Source organism: Schistocerca piceifrons, chromosome 8, assembly GCF_021461385.2.
Source record: "Schistocerca piceifrons isolate TAMUIC-IGC-003096 chromosome 8, iqSchPice1.1, whole genome shotgun sequence".
Classification (NCBI taxonomy): Eukaryota; Metazoa; Arthropoda; class Insecta; order Orthoptera; family Acrididae; genus Schistocerca; species Schistocerca piceifrons.
The window spans coordinates 15766109-15778372 of NC_060145.1; the positions used below are offsets into that span (position 1 = coordinate 15766109).

A 12264-nucleotide genomic window follows, 5' to 3' on the forward strand; every position below is an offset into this window, starting at 1 on the left:
CATTTTGTTGCCTAAATATTTTTCTGCTGCATATGGAGTTCCCACAAGGTATTCTTACAGAATATAGAAGTGTATTTAACTTTTTGTTTATTCTTGTGTGTCTCCCGTTTCAGGTTATAATGGATATGCATACCTAAAAATCATGATTGTTACGATTACTCAGTTCGAAAGGGTGAAACCAGAGGTTGGAGAACCCTGTTTATCACATTATCTGTCTCCAAGGGCTGTAATCAAATAAATGCATATTATGTAGACATAGCCACCAGCTCACCTCCTTTATATATTTATTTCATACTAAGAATGAATGAATGAATGAATGAGTGGATTGAAGTGAGTCTCGACTACAACAGCAAAGATGGTGGATGTGCAAGAGAAGGGGGCAGCAAGAGCGACAGCGAAAGATCAAAAGTTGCTGTGCTTCCTGCACCGTCACTTTTTGATGGTATCGTTTTTCTACTCTGAAGCAGCCACATAATTAAGGGTTCGGTTACTACCCCGCGTTTATAGTACGTCAACAAAAGTGTAGGTATATCAGCCAAATTTCCTTTTCATTCCAAGGAACATTGTTGACTTTTTCCAATTAGATGATGCTGCAAGTTTGTTGTGTATTAGCCAGTTTTTAACCTTCTAAACAAATTGAGGATTGTACTCCATTGCTAATGCATTCAGTACAGTACTTTAAGTGTGTATGCGCCTATTCCAATACATCACACACATTAAATTTCTAATGAAACACACTTAACAGCCAAAAAAATTTATCGATTTTGAATGTAGGGAACATAATTCTTGACCAGTCAATGTCACTGCCAAGTTTTTCAATTAATCTAAACAGTCTGCATAAATAAAGCATAAATTTTTTCGGAAAGAAAACATATCAAATGATTTGGCTACATGTAAGAAATAATATAGATTAGAGAAATATTTGATGCACCTCATTTGCTGTACATCTTTTACATCATCATTCAAAGACACGTCAAACGTTTCTCTGATGTAGTTCATTTCTTACTTTTAGACAAATCATTTCACAAAACATTTGACCATTTTGTTTTCTTTTTTTCCGAGTTTTATTCCGAAGGCATGATCTTATTGGAATCTTGTTTGCCTTCCTTGCATCTTCTGCTCCGGAAATGTCCTTAGTTTAGTGCTTCATCCAAAGGAAAACCTTTTCGACAATTAAATATTACATCAATACATCTCTTTATGCGCAAAATAACTAGGACTTGAAGAGATGAACTTCTCGACATTTCAAATGCAGCTGTTAGCGAAATATTTCAATGTCCCTCAACTCACAAACTTTTTCTTAATTGCCCTGACCACTTTCAAGCAATTAAATAATTTTTTTGCAAAACCAGACCTCAGCTTGTCAATTTGATACCCTACGTGCTCATTTCCGTCTTCGTTTGGCTATAACAATTCGGACAAAAACCTATGTTGTAGTTTGTAGCGAAATTTGTTTTCGATCCACTCAGACGTTTGCCCCGTATATTAATCATAGAAGAACACGTACCTCTTTGTTTCGTATCGTCTGTGGAAACCTCGTTTCGAAATTTTTAACCGCTTACGAAATACGACGATTTTTACAACCAGTGATTCACACCGCACACGGACGGAATTGGGCACACAGCGTGCCACGTGTCTGCCAGATATAAAATCCAAAATCGCGAGAACAAAGAGAGACACCTGTCTGATATCGACTTCAAATGCAATTTGGTAGGTTGGCAACACTTCGCGCACAGAAACGTATCACCTCGTGGCGTTGCAGTGCTTCCTATGTCCGTGCTTGCTATGAAAACAGGATGAGGAATTTCGCCTTACACAAGACCCCTTTTCAGTTTCTCTTTACCCAGACATACCTCAGCACTTTTTGCGCTATCTCCAGTGAGCTATTTTATTCTTACGGTAAAATTATTGTTACATATTAACATTTAGAGAAGATTTCGGTATAAATATTTACAATTGTGAATGAATAATTGTTGTAAATATTATACATCATTTGTTTACAGTTCACAGTTGATATATGTATTAACGATGTGATACGCTGTATGTTGTTTGTTACACTATATCCTAAGTTCTATTTGCACCTTGGTTGGCAAAAAGTGGATGTATGCATTAGTTTACATACAACAACAAATTTTACACTCAAAAAGATGGACTACCCATGGGATCCCCAACCAGTGGTCTCCTAGCTGACATTTTCCTCCACCACATAGAAAAACAAGTCTTTGAGAAAATAGTAATACCAAAACAGCACAAACTAATATACTGAGACAGATATGCAAATGATATAATTTGTTTAATAGATGAGCCACAGACTCGCATAGAACATTTCATGACAACTTAAACTTCACCCACCCACAAATACAGTTAATTGTTGAAGCACAAACAGACAGAAAATTTCTTAGATTTCACCATACACAAGAGAAACAATAAACATAAATTCACAATCTACAGGAAACCCACCATCACCAGCACCATTATTCATAACCAATCCAATCACCCAATAACTCACAAAGAAACCAGTATCACATATTTACTATACAGACTGAACAAAACACTCAGGAACAAACATGATTACACACAAGAACTGCACAGAATAAAACAAATTGCACAGGAGAATGGATGTGATGCAAGGAGAGTAGATAAAAAGATAACAAAATACAAAACAAAAAAAACACACACACAAAACACACACACACACACACACACACACACACACACACACACACAACACAATACACCACAAATCAGCAGACAGTGAGCAACAAATGGCACATAATGATTACACCAACACTCACACTCAGGGTGGGTAATTTACTACAGAAACAAGGACTCAACATAGCACACAGAAAAACACAATACAAAGCAGACTTGGGAGAAATACCAACAACACTGACAAATACAGCCAACCTGGTATTTACCATCTTATTTGCAACTGCTGTCAATCTGTATATGCGAGTCAAACATGCAGGAATTTCAGAACCAGGTATACAGAACACCTCAGAGCACTGAAAAGCAATAGCTCACACTCAACATTCGCAGATGACCTGTTAGCACACGATTACCATCCAACAAACATTGAAACTGACTTACAGATCCTCAAAACTAGTAGCAGCTTATACAAAAATTAACTGTAGATGAAAACTATCACATTCAAAAGTCATAGCCCAATGAAAGAAAGTACTAAATGAATACACATCACTGTGCAATAAAACTCTCGTTGTCACAATTGAAGAACTACACGAATAACACCCACACCAAACCAACTCATGAGAAAAAAATACACTCATTCTCTCTCTCTTCTGCCCCAGTCCTGAACACACACACACACACACACACACACACACACACACACACACACACACACACACATACACACACAAAGGCATACACACACACACACAAACCAAACACTACAAATGCCAATTACACTTCTAACTTGTTCGCCTCATCCAGACAAACATGCCACGAAACAAATGAACACTACACAGCTATAACAACACGTAATGACGGCGAAAACTCCGCCCATGTTTGAAAATTCGTAGAAAGTGTGTTATCAAACGACCTTAAGTCACAGGCATCAAAGTATTAACCTCGCCAAAACATATGAGAAAACAATACAACATCAAAGGCGTAAGTTAAACACAAAAAACGTGTTATACACTCATTTACGTTCGTAAAGGCATAACAAACAGAAAATAAGTATTACGTTTTGCTGTTTGCAGATGACAAGTTGTAGATTGTGTAGCAGACTAGCTACCAACAAAATGGCTCTGAGCACTATGGGACTTAACATCTGAGGTCATGAGTCCCCTAGAACTTAGAACTACTTAAACCTAACTAACCTAAGGACATCACACACATCCATGCCCCAGGCAGGATTCGAACCTGCGACAGAAGCTGTCGCACGGTTCCGGACTGAAGCGCCTAGAATCGCTCAGCCACCGCGGCCGGCAACTACCAACATAAATACCCAATAGCTTCATGTAAGGTAGGTAAACTAATGCCTACATCTACACTAACTAGAACTTTAGACGTTATGGAATAAACATACAGTGCATCAGGTCGTTAATTCATATCTCAACTTGGAACTGTAAACAAATGGTGTATAATGTTTTGCAACAGTTATTCATTCACAATTTTAAACATTTTGTGCCAAACGTTTCTGTAAATGTTAATATGTAACAACAATTTTACATTAAGAAAATAAAATAGCCTCTGAAGATAGCGGGAAAAGTGCTGAAATATCTCTAGGTGAAACGAAACTGAAAAGGTGTCTTGCATATGGTGGAATTCCTCATCCTACAGAAATGTATGACAAAATGGACTACACACAGAATCTACGCAATTCTTTTTTACCTCAGCGAACTAGAAAATAATTCGCGCAGTAGTTTACTAAGTTTCGCGCAGCACAGTAACTACGACAAATAACGAAAAGAAATTCTGCCCCTCATCGAGCAAAGACATCATGCTCTAAGATGCAAGAAAATAAAATTTTTTTGCCTCCTCGTTCTCTTAAAATCGGACGATAAGTATTTCATAACACCCAGCACATTTGCTCGAGCACTTCACAGAGAAGATTGTTGTCACTATCACTCGTGTTGTAGTGACAAACTTCGAATGCGTTTGAATTCAAACGTCACTAGGTACAGCAAACAACAAGCAGCAGTACAGATATCATCCTCGGACACTTCCGTAGCTAAAACTTGCAGTCGTATTTTGTCTCCCGAAGCAGTCGTGTAGGACGTGGCCTTAATGTATAACTGAGAAATAAGTTTAAAAAGTAAAACAGCCTCCCCCAACAAATTTCTTGTAACGTCTTCTGTGTACCTAATAGGGAGTCAGCAGAGTGGATAAAGAGACGGCGTGACGCAGACGCGGCACTCACCCAGTATGTCGGACTGCGGCAGCCACTTGCCAGTCTTAACATTCGGCGGTTGTCCGGGCATGGAGTCCGTCTCCCATTTCCACAGCACTCGTTGCTTCAGCTGGGAAAACACTTTCAGGAAAACTGAGCGTTTTTCCTCTGGCCAATGAGCACTTTTCACGTTGGAACCCATACTGAAGTATATCGCTCCGTCTGTGGCCTCGTCCAAAAACTTCTGTATGTCCTGCGGAAGAGGAAAAATACGAAAAACATTTACACAACTAATAGAATATTTTTTAAGATTAAATATTGGCTGTAATTACATTCTAGTTCTGTATTTAATATGACACATGCGCTCCCTGGATCGTTTCCTGTACCAGCCAACACAAATTTATAGGTTTTTCAATGCAGGAAAGTTATTGCTCGTATATAATAAATAGACCTATCCAAAAGTATTCAACATTCTTAATAGTGGAAGCACTCAATCGTAGGAATACTATTGCTACTGGTAGTAACGTGATCATCATGAGCTCTGAATCAATTCTTGTATTGGCCGTACAATGATCTTTATACAGTGTATAGTTCTCAACTAGCTGTATACTTAAGAGAGCAACGAGGAACCGACAAACACCTTACATGTAATGAAGTGGTGCGTAATGCATCAGCTAAGCACTGTCGGCGGATGGCTCCCATCTCTTGCACATGCAGCAGCCTTGTAAACTTGTTGTAAACGAAACGTATCAAGGAGTACTTTTCTTAATTCGTCCTAACTATCACCGTCTGAACAGAGATTAATTGTCCACATTTTGATCAAATCTTGAACTATGTTGTCGAATGTACGTCTCCAGCACAATTAGTGGCACAGATTAGGAGCACGCCAGTTATCACGGGAAGTACGGAAACAGTGCCAGATGCGTGTATCTGACGTAACGACTTGTTTACTTTCCATCCAGCCGAGCGGTTCTAGGCGCTACAGTCTGGAGCCGCGCGACCGCTACGGTCGCAGGTTCGAATCCTGCCTCGGGCATGGATGAGTGTGATGTTCTTAGGTTAGTTAGGTTTAAGTAGTTCTGAGTTATAGGGGACTGATGACCTCAGAAGTTAAGTCCCATAGCGCTCAGAGCCATCTGAACCACTTGAACCTTTCCATCCAGATACTGACTTATGCGCCAGCAGTAAGTAACAGCGGTCGCTACGATGGCGGGCTTTCCATATACTCTTCGTATATTGCTTCTTAACACATCTTGTAACGTCATTCAACATCAGTGTTACAAAGTTAAGAGTAGTTTGAGGGAGCATGAATGGTAGTAGTCTCAGTAACACCGCAAAATGCATAACACTTCCGTACGTACTTTGTGCCAAATATGACGTAAACATACAGTGTTACCCTCTGGGAGGAATTTTGAAGTTTGACTGTGTCTTTAGCTAACAGACAGAGGGAATGATTTTCGTATAAAAGGCAATTAGTAGAAAGACTTTAATTTTGGATGCTAAGAAAGTAATGAAGTTCTCGCGAATGAAATAATAAACAGTCGCCAGCCTAATAATTTGAAACATTAAGTTCAAAGAATTTAAATTTTATTTTGCAAAAGGGACTTTCATTCTTTTTCTCTTTGTAAAGTACAATGAACACACACGACTACCAGACAAACTTAACATTGTATAGCAGTAGTTATCATTTGCATCATTTAGCAATCACAGAAAGATGAATGGTCCTTTACTCCTGTTAATAATAATCAGTATCTCAATCATTAACCATTTCAGCACCAAAAAGTTATCACAGACATCACGAGACTAAGTGAAGCATGACAAGACCCCTGGTTTAACTAACACACGAACATCACAAATGCAATAAAATAACAAGGTACAAACACTTTTTTACTATCTCTCATTTATGGAAATACTTCAGTTTTCTTTAGCAAAAGCAATATTTAATTTAACTTTTTCATAATAGAAAAGAATATAGTGGGGTCAATAAAATGTCATTTACTACACAGGCAAATTCCATGGCTATTTCAGAGACACATTGCATTACACTAATATGGATTTCTAACCCCACTTGAATCTGTTTGTATTTCAATACTATATAGCAGTTCACTCAAATGTTATTCTCAAATAAAACTTCAGAAATTGGTTCATGGTAATAGTCAAAGCAAAATCAAATCTCCTGTAAGTCAAATTATGTGCCATTTTCATTACCTGTGAAGCATGTGGTTTACCTAGCAACATTTATACACTTTAACACTGAAGCTTTGGCACATTCAAATTAGAAACAATTCAGTGGTTATTCAGGAATAGGATACTTGGTCTCTTGCACGATTAGGATAGGACCTTAAAATGATTTTATAGTCAGGACAGTTTCAAAGTTCACACATATGTTATTATCACTTGAATTATTATTGAAAAAGCACACCCACAAACATACTAAGATACATATCTGATTTCCTGAAGTTGGCGGAGCAGTGGCGCAATAGTGGTGGCAAGCACGTGGCAGCTATCTGGTCTCACTTCTTGCAGGTTAAGGCTCTTTTCAAATTTCTTCTTGGCGACATATTAATCATTTTTGAGCCATTCCGTAATAAAAGAGCACCATGTTACAGCCGAAACCACATCCTAGGCAATTTCAACATAAATCGGCTTCCCAATGCCTCACTTGGCACCCACGGTATTGACTGTACAACAGCTGGCCACTGACTGCATAGTGAGCTCTCTCCCTCTCTCTCTCTCTTGCCGCCCAGATTGACCGTCAAATCCATCTCTTCCCACGCACCAAGCCCCTTCCGCAGCGGAGGGGGTTCCCTATACCATTTCCTTTATATAATACAGCTCCCATAAGTATGAACCAGTATTCAAAGTACAATTTCTCTCTTATGAGCATACATATTTTATGAAGATTCATTATTTTTAAACACTATTAAATCTTTACAATATATACTTCACAAACTTCCGCTTCCCTCTGGCAATTCAAAGACCTCAACTAGTACAGAACAATCACTTCAAAGTTAAATACACATAATTATACTGTATAAACTACTTATAATCGATAATGGTGTTACAAGTGTTGTAACGTGTCTTGTAAATACTTATCTGTATGTGAATTTTAGCTGCGTTATCGCCAGAGGTTACGATTTTATTGTTCAAGAGCACATTTCAAGTCAGTTTCTTTCAGGGCGCCTAACTCTATCAACAACAACCTTTCGATCCTGGTTGTGTACATGTTTCACTGTCTATATATCTCAAGAGATCGACACGAAGAAGGTTAGCATATGATTATGAAACTCCAAGTATACAATGGGGTGACAAAAGTCGTGGGACAGTGATGTGTACATACACAGCTGGAGGCATAAAATGGCAGCGCGTTGGCTGAGCTGTCACTTGCACTCAGGTGATTCACGTGAAAAGGTTTCCGGCAATATAATGGCCGCATGAAAGGAACCAACAGACTTTCAATGCGATGTTGTTGATTTGAATTGCTTAATATTTTTCAAATCTGACAAACAACTTGCAGACATTATTTTTGTGGTTTCTCCTTGATTTTTAGAAACCAGTGGACTGAAACTTTTCATCTTTCTGTTATTTGATAACTGTAATTTATAACTTACAATAAGTTAGTATTGGGACAACCTATGTTCTCGCACACTCTGCATTGTTTCAGATATATATAAGATAGCGGCGATGACATCATCTGAGATGTCGGCGTGTAGACTTGGCAACAGTGCATCATGTCATCCAAGTCAGCGGCTGTGACGTCATTCAACATGGTGGATTTTGGTAGGAAGATAGGTCGCCTGGGCTAACCCCACTAACTGAAGTCACCCGATCGCCACTTCTTCCTAGGAACTGGCGCCAAGGTTGAATTTTAGTGCTAAAGACGGGTCAATTGGGATACCCCTACTAACCTAAGAAAAAACCTAAGTCACCTGACTGCCACCTCCTCCTAGGAACTGGCGCCAAGTTTCCTGCAATTTCCTTAGGTTGGTAGAGAAACCACAAGTGACCTTTGTTTACCACCAAAATTCAAACTTGGCGCCAGTTCCTAAGAGGAGGTGGCGGTCGGGTGACTTAGGTTAGTGAAGGCAGCCCAAGTGACCTTTCTTCCCGTGATTTTCTTAGGTTACTAGAGATAGCCCAAGTGACCTTTCTTTACCACCAAAATTCAACCTCGGCTCCAGTTCCTAGGAAGAGGTAGCAGTCGGGTCACCGTGGTTAGTGAGGGTAGCCCAAGTCACCTATCTTCCTGTGATTTGTTAGGTTAGTAGAGGTGTGATGCATTATCCTGTTGTTGGAGTTTGATCTTCCCGCCATTTTTCTTTGAGAGGGGAGGGGTGGGGGTTAGGTTAGTGGAGGTAGTCCAATTGACCTATCTTCCCGCCAAAATCCGCCATCTTGAATGATGTCACAGCCACCATCTTAGATGATGTCAAGCACTCTTGTCATGTCTACACGCCGCCATCTTGGATACATCTGGCAACAATGCAGAGTGCGCCAGAAAATAGGTTGTTCCAATACTTACGTTTAATGTGTTTCTTCACTTAATGCACTGTTTCTGGTAATAATGTTTACTTCTACGATGTTCACTTACTTTTTCGGATGGTGATAAAACGACTGACACGTGGACCAACAAATATTTCCTTAATGTGTAACATGTTAACCGACTAGCAAAAAATATGTGTTTCGATATTGTGCTGAAACTGCGTTTTGTTTGTGTTTCATGCTGTATATGGGAGCATGAAAGTATCGTGGAAACAATACTTTTGTATTCATTAGTGCTGAGTAACCCTTGTAGACTGGTCACGTTTATAGTACTGTGGGTACCTTTCATAGTCAAAGATTCCTTATAATTACATACTCGTAAATTCATTTTCAAGTGGCATTCGAATAATTCTTGGAACTTATTGGTGTGGAAAGATATTAAGAAGTCCACTGCTAAAATTAGGATTTTCTGCTATTCCATTCGTGTTAGTTCTGCTTGCTGAGAACTAATATTCATGTTATTCAGTTTTTCTTTGCGAGTTCTCACTGCAGTCACAATTGTTTATTTTCGATTTGTTATGTGTTTTGATATGGATGTCACTCAGTCTCGTTTTGTCGCAGTAGTTTTTAGACTGACTGTCTAGAAGGTGAGATATATTTATGAAAACATAGATAACAGAAGCTGGTGCCATCAACTTTGAGCATAGCAGTTGTGGCAAGCAGTACTCGCTTACAGGCGAACGCTTGCAATATATCACTGTGTAGCTGTGTTCATTTGTGCTTTATTGATGGGGACCATGAACTTAAAACATGGGTAGAATAATAATTTTGTCATATAATGCGGTGAAATCTGTTGACTTATCTTTGATAATGAAAAATACTATATTTTTTGTCTGTATATACTAATCATAACTTTCTTCTACTATTACTTATGTTGTGTGGCTTCGTCGCTGGATTCTTTGATTGCTATGGGATAAGCCTAATCAAACTAGAACACGTAAAGTATTCACTTTATTTCATGAATGAATAAAATAGTTACTTAACTTTGACACATTTCTTTGTCACAGGATTGCTTGTTGATTTAAAACTGTCATGGACCAGCAGAGCATCACTTGGTGCACTAATTAACAAACTGTTCTCTTGAGGTACAATGCTCAACATTAGTAACAGTACAATTTCATGTGCAACTTTAATACTTGTTGGTCCTACGCGATAGTGTTGACTGCTGTAGCTGAGGTCTCGAATTGGGCTGAGCTCTTGCTGGCTGAGACTATAGTGACCTCAGGGTGAGGACGCTGCTGTTGCTGAGATGGGAGAGAGGGGGGCGGGGCGTGGTCTTCTGGAATGCCTCCCATTGGTTGCTACAGACTGCAACGAGCCGTCGCTATTGTCTGTGGCATTGATTCGCATAGGCGATTTTTGGCGTCGCTCCATGCTCTCTGGACAGTACCAATCCTTCCATATTCCATTTTGAGATTGTGACGAAAATGAATTGTTAACCTACACCACAAAAAGCTGTACTGCACCGAACAGGAGTTGCAGACACTAACAGAGTATGCAGAAGTTACCGCTATTGACTAGTTTTGTCATGGCTCGCAATCCAAACGGTTTTAATATTCTGAGAGACCTTGGTCCGCGTAGGCCTTTTACGATCCATCAAATTCTACTAGGAGTATCGTATCTGCCATCTTACGTTCACCCACACCTCCTGTTTTTATAGTTTTGCACTCAAAGTTTTTTAACCTTTTATAGATACGCTATATTCCCTCAAACTTACAGCTTTCCTTTCTTTGTTTACCACTGTCTTCCTGTCCTAGCTGTTGATATTCAAACAAATGGTTCTCTTTTCTCCAAAGGTCTTTTAATTTTCGCTTCAGCTGTATCTATCTTTCCCCTAGTCACGCAGGCTTTTGTGATGTCTCAGGGGTCGTTTCTGCTGTTTATCCTCATTAAGCAAAATCACCCCATATAAGTACGAGACTTCGTGGAAAAAGGCAGAATGTCGTGACGAAGTTACAAATACTGGAACGCTTATTCTGCCAGAGCAGAACCTCTGCAACTGGGTAGTCAGTGGAGAACTCGGGTTCGATTCCAGGTACAGCCACGGAATTTTTTCTTGGTGGAATGGCGAGCGTTCAGTCTCGTGATGCCAATTGAGGAGCCACTTGTACGAGAAGTCGACTTGGTCTGGAAGGCCGGCAACAGCCGGCAGAGCGGTGTACTGGCACCACACCCCTTCCATGCTACAACCGAATGACGCCACTTGGCTGAGGACGATATGGCATTCGGTCGATGTTAAATGGGCCGTCAGTGCCAGTAGACGAAGCGTAGCTTTTAGGTTCAAACACCTGTCTGTTGTTCATTATTTACATACTCTGTGCAGTTACCGGTCCTTTGGCCAAATTGCTTTAATCATTCATTGAGCTGTAGAGTATGTGATTCTGTTCAACTCGACGTGTCATAAATTTCTCCACCTCTGCTAACCATGAAGTTTCCAATTGCAACACGTTTACATTCCGGAAAGAGTAGAGGAATCAGTTTTAAAAAAAGTATTGAAAGGGGCAACCAGTCACGCTGAGAATGTACAGTATAAGTAAAATTGTGATTACCTGAAATAGTCAGCTCTGAGACAGCGATTTGTAAATTTAAATCTCGTACATTTTATTAAATTCTTTATTTGTCCAAGATACATTGAGACCTTGGCCAAATGAAGATTTTCATAAGACTGCCACATATGAGGGGCATTCAATAAGTAATGCAACATTTTCTTTCTGAAAGAAGGTGGTTTGATTGAGATTCCAATATACCATCTTATTTCGCATATTTTGGCTACAAGACCATATTTTTTAACATAATCTCCGTCCAATGCGACGGCCTTACACCACCTTTCTGGGAGGGCATGTAAGCCCACATGGCACCACTCTGTT

At 39.5% G+C, this 12264-nt stretch overlaps 1 protein-coding gene across 1 annotated transcript in view; it reads right to left on the reverse strand.

Annotated features, from left to right (window-relative positions):
• LOC124711697 (UDP-glycosyltransferase UGT5-like) overlaps nucleotides 1-12264 on the reverse strand; it is a 71261-nt gene that overhangs the window by 33103 nt on the left and 25894 nt on the right. Inside the window, exon 3 of the mRNA XM_047241898.1 lies at nucleotides 4886-5108. Coding sequence (XP_047097854.1) covers nucleotides 4886-5108 — 223 coding nt within the window. The remainder of the gene's footprint in view (nucleotides 1-4885; nucleotides 5109-12264) is intronic.